This window comes from Nicotiana attenuata, unplaced genomic scaffold (assembly GCF_001879085.1).
Source record: "Nicotiana attenuata strain UT unplaced genomic scaffold, NIATTr2, whole genome shotgun sequence".
Lineage (NCBI taxonomy): Eukaryota > Viridiplantae > Streptophyta > Magnoliopsida > Solanales > Solanaceae > Nicotiana > Nicotiana attenuata.
The window spans coordinates 28,907-48,216 of NW_017670578.1; the positions used below are offsets into that span (position 1 = coordinate 28,907).

A 19,310-nucleotide genomic window follows, 5' to 3' on the forward strand; every position below is an offset into this window, starting at 1 on the left:
TAATAGGTTTCAACAGTGTTTACGCCTCAGTGCTGAGGTAGAATACCTCGACACTAGAGGCCGTGCCTCGGTGACCATCGTCTCATCTGGTATTTGTCGATAATTGATCATTGGAATATAAACTACTTCTTGAGCACTTATATGTGCTTTTGCGGGCAGTCTATTCCTGTTCAGAATATGTCATTCTTTACTTTGTTATACTGATGTGAGAGACGTTTTTTTCCCAGGCATTCCGATTTCAGGCGAAAATGGTATTCCAGTTTGCTAGAGGCTGGTTTTCTATAGTTGGTTACAACAACAACTATAGTTTTCTATAGTTGGTTAATTTATGTAATTGTCATTTATCTTGTAATGGTGCCATAACGAAGCAATGTGGTTGGAGGATACCTTCTCAATAAATTTGGTCCTAGATCTATTTCTGAACACTAGCTTTTCTTCAAATATTTGCAAATTTTTTCCATTAATAAGTGTCAATATACTTCTTGATTGGTTTATTACTGGAGATAAAAAAAAAAATTATAAAAAGCCAAACCCGTTATTAAGTCCGTATTAGTGGATGTTCAATAATTAAGTTACTTTGTTAGACATGCATGAGTGATATATTCAAGTAAACTAAAACTGATTAGTAAAATTGATTTGCTTTAATGAACATAAATAAACCATTATGATAAAGAAGAAAAGTAAGGAATGAATTTAACGCATTATCCTTAATTAATTTTAGATCGAAGAACCTCTATCTTTTAAAAGAAAGAACTAAAAATTTAGAACCCCCTGCCTTTTCTCCAAAGTTACTGTTTAAGCCACTATATCACGCACTCTGCGTTGCGCAAGCTATTATACCTTATATAAATTCACGTCCCCTGCACTCCCGCCAATTTCTTCCATTTCTCACAAAGCATTTCGAGAAACTTCAGCTCAATTCTCCATCCTCTCTCTCTCGCTCACTCTTCATCAACTCTTAGCTCTCTCTATTGAAATCTGGGAAAACGATGGTGCGCATAGCAGAGATATAATGCTTTCTCAGTTCAATTTCGCTTTTCGATTTCGATTCATTGTTAATTTCACATACTGTCACTCTAATTTTCTATCTAATTTACAGGTTGTGGCGCAGAAACTGAAGGAGTCCGAAATTACGGAGCAGGACTCACTTCTCCTAGTAAATAACCTGTTAACTTCATACTAATTATGATCGCGACTGTATTTTTGTTTTTCGTAATTTGTCTTCTTCTTTTCGTTTTATATTGGATTTTACGAGATTATATTATATAAGATAAGTTTTATAAGGAGCTCGAAAATTGAATCTGTTCCTAAAAAAGTTGGAAGAAAACTCAGTTCCTTTAGACCTCTTCTATTTTCAGCTTTATTATATTTAAAAAGGTATTAACGAACAGTAATTATCTATAAGGGCACGCAAGCATAGAGTCTATGTGTAGCTATGATAGGAATCTTAGTTAGAGCGTTGATTACATCTTCAGCTTTGGTTATTTAGATTATTTCTAGATCTCTTTGTTAGCGAACTTCTGGTGCGAAATATCATTGAACCTGATCTAAGTAACTTGTTGGATAGAGAAGTTAACTTCATTTCGTCTCAAAACTCTGTATTATATTCTGAAATTGTATCGACCTGCCTTACTCTGTGTTATTTACGCTACATTGACCATTTTCCAACATTATGGTTATTGGTTGCTAACTTCTCTATGCTAAAATATTCCAGCGAGTGTCACAACTAACATATTCCAGTTACAAATGCAAAAACAATATATGTCGTACTGTGATCCTTTTGTTACTAAATTAGTTTGGGTAAATCCATCGAGAAGTTTAGGCATTAAACTCGAAATTATCAAGTTCTTCCATGAATTAACTTATGAGTTTTTCAGCTTTTACAATGTGATAATCTGTGCTGTGTTTGTCTCTCTGGTTAATTTGCCAATTTGAACTGTCACTTGATCTATTTGTCATTTAATCTAACTTTTCAAATTCCTAGTCCTTCATGGTTTTCAGTTGTCACTATCTCATGTGTCATTTACGTACTCATGTATTCCTTCTTGGTTTTAAAAAACAGACAAGGAACCTGCTGCGCATTGCTTTATTCAACATTACTTACGTCAGAGGCCTTTTCCCTGAGGAATATTTCAGTGATAAATCTGTTCCAGCTTTAGGTAACCTTTTTCTGCTAAACCTGTCATGTTAACAGTCTCTTTCAGTTTTCTGAGTTAATTCAGTGAATGCTTCTATCACTAACAGAGATGAAAATTAAGAAGCTCATGCCCATGGATGCCGAATCACGTCGACTGATTGATTGGATGGAAAAAGGCATGTTGATCTTTCGCTAGTCTGCCATACTTGACTAGACATACTTTGTGTTAAGTTTTATATTCTTCCCTGTCAGTTCTTTACATTTCTTTGTTGCTTGTAGGTGTTTATGATGCGTTGCAGAAGAAGTATCTTAAAACACTCTTGTTCTGCGTGTGCGAAACAATAGATGGACCAATGATCGAGGAATATGCATGTATGACAACAAGATAAGATGGTTTGATTTGGACTGTAGTTACAGTCATATTTTTGAATGGATTAATGATGTCAAGGGCTAATTAGTTCATCATTTAATAATAGTATGGATTAAAATAATGAAAAAGCTAAATAGTAGCTGTTCTACGTTAATTTTATATCATTTCTGAAACTCGTTCTTGGAGCTTGACGATAACTGATGCTTCTGGTTCTCTACTTGCAGTTTCTTTCTCTTACTCAAACACTGACAGCCAAGAAGTGTCAATGAATGTCAATCGCATTGGAATGAAGAAAGGAGGAACATTCAAGTGTAACTCAACCACTGAAATTACACCTAATCAGATGAGGTAATTATATTGATATGATAAAATTCCTGTTTATTGTTTTGTCTTATGCTAGTTGATTTTGGATAGCTAGAACCTTTGAGTTAAGAAGTAGCACCCTTTCAGGAGTTCTGCTTGTAAAATGATCCGTACATTGATTCAGCTGATGAGAACTTTGGATAAGATGCCAGAAGAGGTAAAGCTTTATGTTATTCATTAAGACATGCTTCGTCATTCATTAACCATTGCTGATTCATGTATTTTGAAAAATTTATCTTGTTTCTAATTTCTAATTTTACTTTTTTTCAGCGAACGATACTGATGAAGCTCCTTTATTATGACGATGTTACTGTAAGCCCTTCACTCAACTTCTTTTGTCCTTCCCTAACTTCCAATAATCTTACCATTTTAACATTTTAGTCTCAAATGTCACTTGGTTTGTCAATTTTTTGGTCACATGAAGGTTCATAACAGAATTGCTGGTTGTGCAGCCTGCTGATTATGAGCCTCCTTTCTTTAGAAGCTGCACTGAAGAGGAGGCTGTTAATCCATGGGCTAAAAGTCCTTTAAAAATGGAGGTTGGCGATGTCAACAGCAAGCATTTTGTGTTAGCTCTGAAGGTATTGCCAGTTATTGCAGGAAGAAGGAGTTAATAGTTTTCAGTTTAATGTTCAATCAGTTAACATTATGTGGGTATTGCACAGGTTAAGAGCGTGCTTGATCCTTGTGAGGATGAGAAGGACGATAATCAAGATAATAGTGTGAGCTTGGGAGCTGATTCCTTTCAGGGAGATGACAGTGAATCTGACAGTGAGGTAGAACATTATTCCTCTCCTCAATCCTATGTAAAGCTTGACTGCACTTACTATCCTCTTAAATTTGTTTGCACGGACTAAAGTCTGTGAAATGATGATATATTTCAGTTCAGTCACTCTGATGATGACCAATACATAGTTGCACCAATTGGTAATACATGTGTCTACACTTGGTGGATTCTTTAAACATTTCCTACTTCAGTATTTCTGAATCACACAAGTCTAACTAAGAAATGATCTCTTCACAGAGAAGCAAGATGCTCAGGATAATGGTAATATGGCTGATGAAGGTACTGTTACTACTGCCAACTTCTTGCTGGATATAGTGCCAAGTACCTCTAATGTGCTACTTGATTTTTCAGATGATACTCAGGATCCAGCAGAAGTTGAACGACAATTTGATAGGTTAAAGGAGTGGATCAACTCATACCACCTTGACAGAATTAAAGTGACTGATGTTCTCTCTCATTTCCCTGACATCTCAGAGGTAAAGCTCTGGTGCTGGTGGTCATGTAAAGTGCCTGTTTCTCCCACAACTGGCCAGTTTACCTAATATGCTATCCTGGTTGCAGGTCTTGGTTGAAGGTAATGGAAGGACCTCTAATGAGGGCATGCTAAACCTACGCTTCATAAAGGAGATTGTTCAAATAATCTTCATCCAGTGCCTAAATTTTTGGCCCAAAAAAACCATTAGAAAAAGCTAAGATGAATAAAGCACCTTTACTATCAAATTTAAGTAGTTCTACAGTTTCTTTTTCCTTTCATTTTGATTTCAGAAATTGTGGAAAAGCTTGTTAAGGAAGGCATTCTTTCAAGTGTTGGCACTGACTGTTACATTATTAACACGCAAACGGTTTGTTAACTTTTCCTTTACTGGTTAATAGTTTCCATATATATATTTCCTTCATTTGATCGTAATATATCCTTTTTGGAATACCACTATTCCAACTAATACTCAATTGTAGAAATTCAACTATGAGTTCGGCATTGTGAAAGAAGAAATTGACGGCCAACAATACCCAAGAAGCAACCAATTGCAGCATGACAAGGGTAACGATTACATGTACATGAAGGTGAGACTTTTCATATTCGCCATTGTCCTATGATATCTAAATGGGTGCACTCTTATCCTTCTCCAAATGCATTTTCATGTTACATGAAGCTGCTTTGATCAGTATTTTTTCATCTATTCACTTTGTGAATCTATCTGTATATACATGGATGGATTTTGAAACTCTTGACCGACTTTTTGCCCTTTTTCATTCTTCTATTTGGAACTGGTCAATTCAACTAAAATTATCAGGTAGAGCAGGTCATTTTTATACAGAGTTCTGTTTTTATAGAGTTTTCATTTTCCTCGCTTCTACATGTTGCACACCTACCTTGTCAAGGTAAATTCTGCTCTATGCGTGCCATCCCCACCATCACCCAGATCGATGAATGTTTCAATTGCTCCCCAAATCACCAGATCAAATGAAAAAAATATAAGTGATTCAGGTAGTTACAAAATGTGAAATGGGATATTGATGTTCTCAGACGCTGCATGTGCAAAAAGGTTGTTTTGATATAGAAAGTAGAAGTACTTTGGACTTCACTTGATGGAGATCAAAGGGGTCAAGTTGGTTCACCTGTCATTTATCAGGTGCTGTTTAATTACTCATAATAAACATCTTTTCCCCTTCGATACATTTCCTGGTGTTAATCTAGTTTTGTGTTCTGGGTGCTAGACAATTTGAGAGGACACCAGGAAGGGGGGAAGGTAATGGTTCTGTTAGAGGGGGGATCCATGTTTTTTAAGTCAATGGATGCTGATTTAATATAGATTTATATATTTTAAGAATTTTAAATAAATCAGATACATGAAATCCTGCTTGAAGGATTTGGAAAGATTAAATATCCAAATAAGATCCGACAGAATGAGGAGAGAGGTTTAGTATTCTCATTTAGTTAACTGAAGCTCTCAAAGTTATAAGAGGAGCGCATATACCAGTTTTCTATTTCACTAATTGAAAAGTTTTTGTTATGAGCTGTATTGAATTTACATGCTTAATTCCCAGAAAGCATGTATTTAGTGGCACTGTCTTGTTTCAGGCTTTGTATCATGCTCTTCCCCTGAACTATGTGACTATTAGCTATCTTCAAAGTAAACTAGGAGGAGAGGCAAATCGAACTACTGTGAAGAAGCTAGTAGATAAAATGACACAAGATGGCTTTGTTGAGGCTGGGAGCAACCGCAGGCTAGGTACCACTGGCAAACTGCATTTTTGGCTTTGCACGGAATAGAAAGACATAAATAACAGTTACCATCATTTGCTGGATTGCTTTTGTTATTGCAGGCAAGCGTGTGATCCACTCTGACTTGACTGAGAAAAGGCTGGTTGAGGTTAAGAAGGTCTTAGAGCAAGATGCCATGGTAATAATCACGAGTTTATATGAGTTCAATAGCTTATGCACTGCCAAAGTTTTAACTCATTCTTTTACTAATGTTCATTGGTCAGGATGTGGACATGAACAAATCAGGTAATAACTCCAACTATTCAGAACTTCCCATAGTACTTACTCAATTCACTTTATGGTTGTCATCAAGATTAATATCACAAAAGCTAAGACAGCTTTGGTACTCGCAGAAAACCATCCTACAGATTTATCCACTTGTGGTGCTCTCCACTCAATTGGATCAGATCTCACACGCACAAGAGGCAAATCTGATGCATACCAGAATGGCTCTGCCTTGAGCGATCAAACGGTCTCAAAGAGAAGGAACCATGGAAACACACCAACAAGCAGACCTGAGGTTGGTTCACTCATGAATTTGTCATTAATCTGAAAAGTTTGTTACTGAAAATTCTGCAGGAATAATTCTTAACATACGACATTTTGCAGCCCATAGCTTCTAGTGCGAGTTTTGTACCTGGAAATGAGAATGGAAAATCATATGGAAGCACCAACAAATGTAATGAGTTTGAGACAGTTAACTGTAGCAGGTCCAGTCAGGATAAGCGCAAGAGGAAAGCAAGCATGGTATACATCAATTTCTCAAGAGGAACTTGGTTATGTTTCACAATGCTGAAAATCAATCTTGTCACATTTTTGTGTCTACAGGTGGAAGAGCCTATTCTTCAGTATGAGCGCCAAAAATCTCAAATTGCTTGAAGATTCGTGAACCTCTCTGGATACTCAACTAGTGGCATCTCTTGGTAGTTCCTTAGTAGTCTTCTTGTAATCCGAGCAGTTATGTATTGGTTTCGACTTGGAACTTTCGTTTGTTAACTAGCTGGTGGACATGATCCAGTATTCAACAAAAACTAATAGTATTTCTCTTTAGAAACTGAAATAATAGGTTATGCAAACCCAAAGTTCAAGTTCACGGATGTGCTTCCCCTGACTTTCTATGTTGGTTTTGGATGTGAAGGTGCCAGTGAGTAAAGTAGATTATTATAATCTGCCGAAGATGTGAAAGTTAATATGTCAGCCTACAGTTTTCTTCACTATTGATCAGACTTCTATCCTTTTCTTCTTTTTGTTTTTTGAAATTCAGTTTGCAAGTTTTTTTTTTTGGTTCAACACTTCCAAATCTTTCACTTAATTTGATCCATTAGCAGTTTGAGAACAGTAGCAGCACTTATATAGAGTATAATTAATAGAGTATAATTAGGTGAGGCCAACAGAAAATTTATTGTATGAACGTTATTAATCACATGTCTATCAAAAGTATTCTAGTATTGCCAAACACTTCGTCTAATTGATATTAGACAATTTTGAAAAAGAAAAAAGGAAAACGATTTGGGATACAAGATAGATGTTGGAAATGGAAGCTGAATTGTGCCCAGATCCTAAATACACTTCGAATACAAGCAATGGAAGCAGTCGCATTTTGACCAGGGAAGATTGGTATTTTCAATTTCTTATAAGTTAGGGAGTAAATAATATATTTTACTGACTTTACATGATAACACGTGTTTAGTTGGTTTCACTTTGTCACTTTGAATCATTTTTTTTCTTAATCCAGTTTTCTTGCTAAATATTTTTGAGCGGTATTACTCTGCTCCTTTTCCTGAGTTATCTTAATTCGGATACTATGGTTTGGCCAGCTATTAGCACTCCTACATGAGAACAAGTGTTGCACGTGTGGTAGACTTTGTTGAAATAGTACCAATTTTCCGTTTCAGTGGGAATCAGTCACTACATTTTTTAATAATAATACTAAGATGCGACTGTACGAGGAAAGCAACTCAAAAACAACAAATAACAAAACATTAATTGTCCAAATTCAACGTTCATTAGCAACGAAAAACACGAGTAGGGATAGTATTTCTCTTCTGCATGTCCATGGAGTTTTGAAAAATCCAAACATCTCAGAGATAGATAGAGAGGTAGGAATTTCTCGAACGAACCGCACTCCTTCGTATACGTCAGGAGTCCATTGATGAGAAGAGACAACCAAAAATCAAACAATAACAGAGCTACTATAATTGCGACGACAATCGCATAGCTACATGCTAATGCTCACGATTTTGATAGCCATACCAGTGATTTGGAGGAGATCTCTCGAAAAGTATCCCAAGAGTAGCCCTATTTCTAATAGGAGCAATTCAAGCATTAATTAGTACTACCTCAGATCTAAAAGGAAAGGAAGGAGAATAATGGAAGGTTCCTACGAACAGAATTGTTCTATTATTACCAACAGAATAGAACACCCTTGTTCGGACTTTTTCCCTTTCACTTGTAGTGTGGGGAAGGAAATTTTATTAATTAAATAAAACTTCTTCAATCAACTTATCTTATACAAAATTTGACCTTATTTTTCAGCAGGTCGCCTACTATGCACTCTCTATATCTTTGGATAAAGAACAATCCATCCCACCAAAAAGGGTAATTTATATATATTACTTCTTTTAAATTTGAATACAAATGAAAATGTTAGTCAAAATAAAAACATCAATAAAAACCAAAAACAAAACTTTTTTCTACGACCAAATAAAAAATAAAGAATCGAATTCAAGAAGCAAAAGAGCTAATGAAGGTTACAGATTCGGTCAAGACGAAGAACTTATAACATCGTAGCCGCTCATGCTCTCATTGATTCCTCCTAAATTGCATTGATTTATCCTAAAGATTTTATTTCAATTGGAATTTGGTTATTCACCATGTACGAGGATTTGCTTGAAAGAGTTTCCAAATAACTGTTTTGCGCCTTTGAGCCCGCATAGAGCCTTCTATTTAGATTTCCTATCGGGCTCTCCAATCTAATTCAAGGTCCAGTCATTATACAATGCATTAATAATAGAAAATTTTGATTTGTAGTAGAAGGTAATTGCGAAGTCTTGGTAGACAGAAAAAACGACTTCTTTCTTTATATTATTTTATTATTTGGAATAATAAAAAAAGTCGAACCCTACTAAAGAGTGGCTTTCAGCTCCTCCCCCTTCTTTCATTCAGCGACTAGGTATGCACTTCGCCATGAAAGATCTTGGCGATCTTCATTTGAATTTTTTCTCGAATAAATCATGAATTTTCTAGGATATTATTAAGGATCTCATCGAACTTCATATACGAGAATTCTAAACAAGAACTCGAGACTTGAAATGAATCCAAGTGGTGGGAATATGAGAATCTCTTTCGTTGAATTGAAAGAGTTTTCTATTGAATGGAAGCCTGATCAACAAAAAACTCGAAATCTCTTCTTTTCTTCTGTTGATATAACCCGCCGATTGATTCCCCAGCAGAAGCAGTGTTCATAATCTGGAGTAAAAGGATTCGAACCTTTGCATGCTGGTACCAAATTTTATAGTCGAAATAAAGTGATTCCCCTTCTCCGGATCCCGATAAGAATGGAAGATGGTGCAACATCGAATCCTGTTACGTTACTTCGAATGGAATCTTAGCCCGTCCGTGGCTTAGACGGGAGATCACGTTTGAAGAATGGGAATCTGAATAATAAAGCCCCAGGTCCCGACGACTTCCCGGCTACCTTCTGCCAAAGGATGTGGCCTCACACATTAATAAAGCTATTGAAGTCTCTTAAAAGCAGGTCAGATCCTCAAATCGAGAAATTCTACGTTTATCACACTTATTCCGAAGCGGGAACATTAACGTAATTGTGGATCCATTAGAAAAAACTTGGGGGTCGGCATGACGTGAAGCTGAAAGAACCAAGTCGAAAATGCGTATAAACGCCAAGAGAAAACTATGAATCTATATCTATATATATAATTGCAAATAGAAGTGTGAGGTGGCATCTCTCTTTGACCAAGAAACTCACTTACTCCCTCCGGTCCAAAATAAGTGATTTTTTGGCCTTTTTCTTGTGGTCCAAAATAAGTGATTTTTCCAGATTTCAAGAATTAATTATTTTTTTCCTACATTGTCCTTGGAGTAAATAGTGTTGGAATATGTGTTAAGAGTGTTTATGTGAGATAGTAAAGGTTAATATGGTCAATTCCATTGCTAATTAATGCTAAAAGGTGGATTTCTTAATCTGTGTGAAAACATCCAAAAAATTACTTATTTTGGACCGGAGGGAGTATCTTTTTTCTCATTTTTTTGAGTTTTTCCCCTCATTTTTGCATTTATCTTATTTTTATTAGCCCAATAATCTCTATAAGACTACATATAACCGTTTCTTTATTAGATAGACCTTAATAGCTAATTATTTCCTCTTTCAAACTTCTTCCCTCCCCTACAAATCCTCTATTAATTATGTACATAGTAATGAAAACCTACATAGGAATAAAGGCATCGATTTACCCCAAATATCATTATTAATCAACAGAGAAAAAGATTCAACTTCTCTTTAATTTCCTCTTCAAAAATCTTTATTTCAATTTAATAACGTACCCTTCTAAACGGTAAAATATGAAGAGGTTGATAGTACCTCTTCATTCTCATTAAAGAATCACTCTAGCTTCCCTTTATATTACCCACACATAACCAAATTCTTTAAGCTTACTGAAGAACAAAAACCAAATCATGTAAGCTGCCTTTCCTTCGTTTTCTCTTTGTTTTTGTTTTTGTTTTTCTTTTGTACATTTTTGTTCCTTACTTTTATTTCTAACCTAGCATATTTTGCCTTTCGTAATTTGTTTTGCTATGTTCTTCTTTTTATTTTTTCTTAAAGATTCTCACATGTACTCAAATTCTTCCTTCATTTTCCTTTATTTTAATATCCGTATTTAGTGATAAAATCACCCGTGTGGCATTGATCGGATTGATTTTAACTATTTTCATCCATTACACATAATTAGAGAGATTGTTTGCATCATGTGGTCTCTTAATGGTAATTTTGCCATTACTATCATCCCTAAAGCAGTATTTGATTATGCTTAAAGTATGTAGTAGCAGGAGTGGCAAACGTGCGGGGCGGGGCGGATAGGGTGGCAAACGGGCGGGGCGGGGCGGATAGGGTGGCAAACGGGCGGGGCGGGGCGGATAGGGTTCGGGTCGAAAACGGGTAATAAAAAACAAGTAAATTATCCGACCCGACCCATATTTAATACGGATAAAAAACGGGTTAAGCGGCGGACCATATTATCCATAACTTTTTGCATATGATCACTTTTGGGAGAATTCTTAGTCTCCCTAACGTGAGAAACCCCTAATTTGTGGCTTGACCCATTGGTTATCGGTTACCTATTGGTTATCCATTTTCTAAATGGGTAATATGGTTCTTATCTATATTTGACCCGTTTTTAAAAAGTTCATTATCCAACCCATTTTTTAGTGGATAATATGGGTGGTTAACTGTTTTTTTTTAACCATTTTGGCAGTAGTAGTGTTGTTCCTTCATTTTGAAAAAAATAAATAAAGATATGCATTATTCTTCTCAATGAGACACTCTAAAGTTTTACCTGTTCTAGCGTTACAGTCCAAGTCCATCTTCATTAAATATTTTCTTGTATTCATGTTAACTCTATTTTTAATGGAACTAATCGCTTAGCTCTCCTTTTGATCATATTCTCTCTTGCAGCACTAGCGCTACTATTACTGTGTACTCAAGAGGATACTATTACTAAACATGATATATTCCCATTTTATCGTTTTCCTCATTTTTTAATATTTTTCTTTAATTTTCTATTTAATTCTATTGCAACACTAAGAGTTTACTCTATTGTTATTTTCCTCTCTTTTTTTGTAATAAAAAAGCAACATTTATGTGTTGTCTAATGACTACAAACAGTTATTATTTTTCCTTTTACTAATTTTCTGCAATGAGAAGCAATGTTAATGTTATCTAATGATTATAAATAGGGGAAACTTACACAAATGTCACAAATAAGTTTTAACTTACCAACCTCTAGCCATTAGTCATAGATTTACCAAAACTAGCCCAAGTACATATAAAAATTGAAAAACCAAATAAATAAGGTTCTTTCTCTCAAAGAATCACATGCAAAAATCACCTTCCATATTTTAAAGTGTGATTAGCAAAATTAGATGCAAGACGGAAAGGAAATTTCATGGATGAGGTAGCAAATAAGGTGAATACAAAAAAAAATTACAATATTTCAAAAATCTAAGCAAAAAATGAAATTTTTCAATGGGTATAGTTGAAATTTATTGAAAACATATAGATAAGCCAATATACAAAATTTGAGGAAGATTGGAGGTGATTTGGACTGATTTGTATCAAAATCGTAATTAAATCGAGTTCAAAAAATTCTTCTGCGACACATGTATCACGCATGTATCTCACACACAACTATACATGGATATACATGTGATACTCAATTGATACAAATATGATACATATGTGATACACAAATGATACACAGTGTGATACACGTATCATTTTTTTCATGTTCAGTTTTTACTTCGAATTTTCAATTCAATCCACCTCAAAACTTCACCAAATCATCCCAAAACCGAGATTTAAGCTCCTTAATATGTACCCAATCTATTCTATTAACACCCACTCAAAAGAAAGCAAAAATTTGATATTTTTTTGCTACAAATGACTAATTGGCTAATATTAGTAATATTTTATGAATTGACCAATTTTTGTAATGAACTACTTATAAATGGACATAACTGGTAATTTCCCTATAAATAGTTGCATCTGGGGAAGAGGATAAGAAAATGAAGGAAATAGAAGAGGGAGCCGAGAAATAGATGAACATTGAATACAGAGTGCAGAGCAAAGAGGGATCGAGTGAAGGCATCAAATACTTTATTTTTTAAAACAACATATAATATCATTGTCTTTTTTAGATGATCACCTTATTATCTTTCTATAGATCAAGCTAGAAAGACTTTAGTATCCGATTTAAGTGTAAAAGCCTTCGGTTATGTTTTTACAGTTTACTTTCTGATATGTATATATATTAATTACTTATAGGTGTATATATCATATGATTCTTAATGTATTGTGTTTGACATGTATCAGACACAAATACCTATAAAAATATACAAGCTACTAACTTACCTATAAAATATAAAGGCTACTAAATCAAAATTTCAATTTTAGATATGCTTTCGTTTTATAAGGATCTAATAAGACAATCCATTTGTAATAAAGTTGTGGATTAGTGAATGTTATTACCGATGTAGACAATTTGGATCAGCTTGGGGATATGTCAAGTAAAAGATGACTAATTCAACCTTTAGTTTACAACTCTCTGGCATCATAGATCTGCTCTCTTCCACATCCTAGTAATATGTGAACGAATCATTAAAACCTGACTTTTACACTGAGACTTTAAAAACTGCATCTAATTACACATATGTAATGAACAATAATGGCCGAAACATTACATACAAAACACAAGCACACGAGACATGGTGAAACACATTTACAAAAGATTTTGTTGCTGGACAGTTGAACCCTGGAGCAATCCATGTCAAATCTGCCCTGCAATCTCACTAACAGCACCAGGTCCATGTGGGAATCTCACTAACAGCACCAGGTCCATGTGGGATAAAGACTGCTGAGGATTTAGACGTGGCACCAATTTCCTTCATGGTGTCAAAATATTGAGTGATGAGTACCATGTCCAAGACACTTGTTCCTGGGACATTACTTGAACACTGTCCCTTAAACCATCCACAATCGCCTGGCGTTGTCTAGCAACCCCAAGCCCTGCCAGGTAATTAGCCTCAGCATCACCTTCAGCTCGTTTAATCTGGACAATTTTTTCAGCTTCTGCTTTCTCATTGGCAGCTACTCTCATTCTTGCAGCTGCCATAGTTTGATGTAAACCGACGATTGATTAGCTTGAAGCTCAAAATATTACTACATCCGGCCTTAGATTATGGATAAAATAGAAATGAATTGCTTGACATAGTCCAATGTAGTCAAACAAAACCTAGCTACAATAGTATTTATTCTCCTTTCGAGTGAGATCTTTTCTTGAAAACACCAAGAGGCCATTTTCTTTATACTTATATATTTCGGAAATCGAATCATCACACACTTTAGGCCCTTTTGAAATCAACAAAGGTGGGGAACACGAGTAGCGAAAGACTGAGCTCGATCAAGTTCTCATGCTTCAGTACATGAGAATTATGAGCAAGCTTGAGATACACATAAGCTAAACGTTTGATTCTCCCCAAGAAAAGGAGACAGTCATGGTACAATTTGCGCATCTAAGAGGCCAAATCCTTCCTCTACTTTGTTATCCATATTCTTTTATCTGGGTTCATGTGTCCTCTGCTTAATAACATACCACCATAATATGTATTTTAGTCAATCCCAAGTTATCTTTTTATCTTTCATGTTTTTTACATCCCGGTCCCTTCATAATTCTGAAATTGCTATATTTGTAGGTTCACAGACCTGATCACACGTAATTTTATCAGTTATCTATAAATCACTAGAGAACTTTCACATATGATGAATTACTGCTATTAGGTAAAGAGAAAGGATGTGTTACCTACATCAGACTAGCTTAAGGAAAAGGTTATACATGATACCTGCATTGATTTCATTCATAGCTCGCTTGACATGTTCATCTGGCTCAATATCAACTATGAGTGTCTGAACAATCTCATATCCATAAGCAGACATTGCCTATATATCATCCAAAGGAAGATGAGTACAATGGCCATCATTGCTTATCATTTACCTAATACTACTGTTTTATGATGGGCATGAATTACCTTTTCAAGTTCATCCTCCACTGCCTTAGCAATTTGATTCTTCTGCTCAAAGACATCATCCAAATTTAGCTTTGGAACGCTCGCTCTGATAACTGCACACTCATGAGAGAGGCCATTATTTGGGAGGAAATAATAAATTCAAATAAGAGAACTTCAAGCATTGTGCTCGTCAAAAGCTGAATCACAAGCTCATGCAACTGCAGCGCACAGAACCTTTAGATATTACTATCGCTTTTTATTTCTTGTTGCAAGAGAGAAAAATCTAAGGGAATCAGATTTTCATACCATCAAACACATAGGCTTGGATCTGGGATCGAGTATTACTAAGCTTGTAAAAAGCATCAGTAGCTTTATCAGCCAGAGCACGATATTGAATTGAAGCAATACATTATCCTGCACGATAAATGAAGGATTTTAAACATAAAATAATGACAAAGGAAAAGGACATGCTGTCGTTTACGGCCATTGCACACAGTTAAGAGATAGTCCATATTAGATTACCATAATTTTAATAGGTGGTTTACATGATGTCCTTTCACTTGATTGAAGCCAGAACCTAAATGTTTTTAAAGGTGAACAAGGACAGACAGACGTGTGCTATAAAGTGTGAACTGGCAGTCTAGCAAGAACCGTTTTAGATTCTATTACCATACCAATTATCTGCACATAATCTACTGAAATCCAAGTTAACTGAAGTAGTTGTTTGTGCTCTTGAAGACTACTTGGCTCAGTGAACATGAAGCAGAAAATAGAGATGACGATACAAGGACGAGTGTGTTTATAGTGGTAGAACACCTCCACCTTTAACCATTAGGTTGGAGGGTTCGAGTCACCAAGAAAAAAGTAGAAACCACTTTTTCCCCTGGGTAAAAGAGGTAAAATAAGTTATAAAAAGAAGAAGAAGAAGAAAGGAGATGATCAAGACAATACAAATTTATTAACATAACATCTTCTTTGCATTAATAGTTCAACAATCTTTTACTTTTTTTGTTTTGATATAGTAATCCCCCACAACCATCTATCCAAGAGTCAACAATGACTCGTTCCAACTTTGCTTGCTTGGTGACTGAACTTCTCTTGGTTTGATAATCTTTTACTGATTCTTATTAGTTAAAAGAAGTTAAAACAAAAAGTAAAGACTTTGAAAATTTGAAATGCCAAAGTATGTTATGTTATGGTAACATGAACTGATACTTAACCATAACGAGTGTTTACACCAAACGATATTAATTTAGGCACCTTTGACTTTGTCTCTCATCGCACATCAAGCTGCTGCAACCTTAAAGTAAGGTATCCAGCAATCTGACTCCCTATACACCATGGCAAGAAATGACATCCAGGCTCAAGCACATCATTAAACTCTCCTTTATAGCCTCTGTGGATTGGTCCACTTGTACACAGCAAAGCAGATTCCCCATTGTCTCTCTCAACAATTTCAAGAAGACCAACAAAGAATTCAAGATTTCAAAACAAACCAACAAACCAACAAAGAAGAAGATAAAAGAGCAGTCTTTTTTGTTAAAAGAACAAGCAAACATGTTATGCTACATAGAAGAAGTCACATATATGGTATCTTGAACTAAGTTACAGAATCAATAATCAAGTGCTATACTTCTTTTCCTTTTAAAGAGAAAAATGAAATTGCAAGTTATTACATTTGGCATCACACTTAATTGGGTATTTAATAAGTAATTTCTCAAATATGGTTGAGAAATAGATACAAGATTGAATTGCCCAGATTATCAGGATGAACATACCTTTGATTATATTGGAAAGCGAAAATCTAATTTATATACACCACAATAAAACAGAAAATTATATCCCATAGGCCATAGCTATGGTAAGCAGAATAATAATAATAATAATAATAATAATAATACCCTCGAGTCCCTCGTCCTAAAAAAATTGACGACTATTGCATTTGCATTATGTTCAATGCGTTTACTTTTTCTGGCATCTACTCGTTATGATTTTCTTAAATTCTTGAAATATATTTTATTTATGTACTTAGAAATATCATAACATATTTTTCTGTCTCAAAATGAATTGTAATTCTCTAAAATAACTAAATAAGTGGCTTTTTTAATGAGCACTTTAATCTTTCAAAAGCTTGGCCAAACAGGAGAGGAATAATATTATTCAAAATACTTATAAAAATCATGATGAAAATAACTCCAACAAAAAAGTACTATGAGCCCGTTTGGATTAGCTGATTTGAAGTAGTTGATAAGCATTAGGTGCTGAAAGCACTTTTAAGTGCTGAAACTAATTTAATTAATAAACGGTTACGTGTTTGGGTACAAGTGCTGAAATTGATAATAAGTTGCTGCACTATTTGATAAAAAAATGCTGATAAGCTTTTTTTCTGTTAAAATAACTTAAATAACCTTAGAACTATTTACACTTATAAGGGCGTAATTTCTTCAAAATTTTAGATTCCAAATTGATTCAAATATAAAATATTCTATTTGTCATTTTATTTTAAATGCAAATGTGCTATGCTAAGATAATTTTTATGATAATATAATTTATTTTATGATAATCATAAGTTATAATAATTAATAAATTGACAAAAGTTTCTCAGTAAAAAATAAACATAAATAGAACAAAATATTTGAAGAGAAATAAACACTGTTTTCATCACCACAACACATAGAAAGCAATACACCAAAAATTTGATATGTCCTCATTTGTTACATATAGTTCAAAGATTAATACACAATCACATAGGTACAAATATGCAAAGGAATAGAGAATTTGCGTATCTTAAATAGTTAATGAGAATTGCAGACTTAAAAGGGGGGGGTGGGGGGGAGGGGAGAGGGGTGTAGGTTGATAAAATACTTGAGACAGTGAGTATCGATGTGGGAATTTTGTTCTAAAAAGGAATATTTTAAGGATAAAATAGTAAAAATTTTGGTCAAACTTAAAGTGCTTATATAAGCTAAAAATTCATAAGCTGGAGGTGACCAGCTTATGGCTTTTGGCTTATTTTTGACTTATAAGCACTTTTAACTTTACCAAACGCGTATATAAGCCAAAAAGTACTTATAAGCTAGCTTATAAGCTTAGGCAAACACCCTCTATACCACAGTTTTCTATAGTTCAAAACAATTTCGAAAAAAAAAAACATTCGCTACAGAAAGAATTGTTCGCAATGACGTTTTGAGACAAGGAGAGTATAAAAAATTTGAAATTCATAGAGTGACAATTCAGATTGTATACAGTTGTACATATGTTGAATGCCAACCAATAATGGATTTGCTAGTTTGTAAAACGTATCGCTAGCTACCAAGGATCGCATACAAAAGTTGACATTCATTTTTTTTTTGGTAATTAAAGAATTTTATTTACCACCTGATAATTAACATTCACTAATATTAAAGTATAATATATAGATCATTGTTTTTTCAATAAGCCAGTTTCTGCGAAAATAATAGAGACTCACTTTTGAGTCTTGTTTGAATAGGGTTGATTAGGGTGCAAAGGTTGCAAATACCGGGGAGAGGTGATTAGCGGGACATGGTACTGATTCAGCTTACTGAAGACAGGGGCGTATACACCTTAATCTATGCGGTGTCACGGGACACCACTTCGTCGGATTTTTTTAATATTTATGTATAAGAAAAATAAAATATTAGGGATAAATACAGAAAATGACACTACTTACAACTACAATAAGTTATTTATTTGTCGTTTCTTCAAATTATGACACCGCTTATGAAAAATCTTGCGTACGCTACTGATGGAAGATATGACCCTTGGTATTAGTAGCTCTCTTGTATTTTCATATTCTTAGATCTTTATTACATCTGCTTTTCGTTCACTTCAGTTATCGTATTTTACTGTTTGGTACTACTACTTCTTTTTCTCTTTTCTTCTTCTTCTTTCTTCTAAACTTTTTCTGAGCCGAGAGTCTTTCAGAAACAACCTCTCTACCTTCACTAGGTAGGGATAAGGTCTCCGCACACACTATCCTTCTTCGACCCAAAATGTGAAATTAAATTGAATTTATTGTTGTTGTTGTTATTGTATACAAATCCGTTTTCAACCTTCGGAGAATTTTCAACCAGAAACCCGATACATAACTGAAAATTGTGGAAGCAAAGTGGGATGATAGAACTGGATTACTCATTTTGGAAAAGCCGCAAGTGTCCTTTACACTCTAATATAAATATAAAAACAATAGACAAAAACGCACCCGAGTAAAATGAAAAGAAAAGATTGACACACTCAAGTATCAGCTTGCATAGGCCAACCAGCATAGGACAATTCAATTGTTTGACAATGTCATATGTCCAACTCCGAGGCAAATCCTCCAAGAAACAATTTTGAAACCATAATTTTATTAGAACAAATATAAATAGGTGTAATCACAGCGGTATTTCTTGGAAACATAATTTTTATAACTGCCTTGTAGTTTAAACTTAGGATTCCTTTTGTTGGCTGGTTCTATGAATAAAATGTAAGTTTCCGATGAAAACAATCATAAATATCCACATCTTTGTACCCCCTTTTGACACAATTTGTCGTACGATTTGTTAACCATGCAATTCAAATGTCATCTCAC

At 34.6% G+C, this 19,310-nt stretch overlaps 1 protein-coding gene and 1 pseudogene across 1 annotated transcript; one reads left to right on the forward strand and one right to left on the reverse strand.

Moving 5' to 3' along the window:
• Nucleotides 1–789: 789 nt before the first annotated feature.
• Nucleotides 790–7,112, forward strand: LOC109241174. The gene is made up of 22 exons (XM_019407893.1): nucleotides 790–992; nucleotides 1,100–1,156; nucleotides 2,063–2,159; nucleotides 2,245–2,313; nucleotides 2,417–2,509; nucleotides 2,732–2,855; nucleotides 2,958–3,027; nucleotides 3,141–3,182; nucleotides 3,323–3,451; nucleotides 3,536–3,646; nucleotides 3,755–3,797; nucleotides 3,895–3,936; nucleotides 4,009–4,133; nucleotides 4,219–4,231; nucleotides 4,423–4,499; nucleotides 4,612–4,719; nucleotides 5,738–5,888; nucleotides 5,983–6,059; nucleotides 6,145–6,166; nucleotides 6,274–6,440; nucleotides 6,530–6,667; nucleotides 6,749–7,112. Exons 1-22 carry the CDS (start codon nucleotides 990–992, stop codon nucleotides 6,797–6,799), a joined length of 1,809 nt encoding a protein of 602 aa, XP_019263438.1. The 5' UTR covers nucleotides 790–989; the 3' UTR covers nucleotides 6,800–7,112.
• A 6,104-nt stretch (nucleotides 7,113–13,216) lies between these two features.
• On the reverse strand, nucleotides 13,217–15,128 carry LOC109241168 (annotated as a pseudogene).
• Nucleotides 15,129–19,310: the final 4,182 nt, after the last annotated feature.

Coding starts and splice junctions, on each gene's coding strand:
- LOC109241174 (XM_019407893.1), top strand. Junction 3,798..3,894: donor ATACATAGTTGCACCAATTG/GTAATACATGTG, acceptor ATCTCTTCACAG/AGAAGCAAGATGCTCAGGAT. Junction 3,937..4,008: donor TGGTAATATGGCTGATGAAG/GTACTGTTACTA, acceptor TTGATTTTTCAG/ATGATACTCAGGATCCAGCA.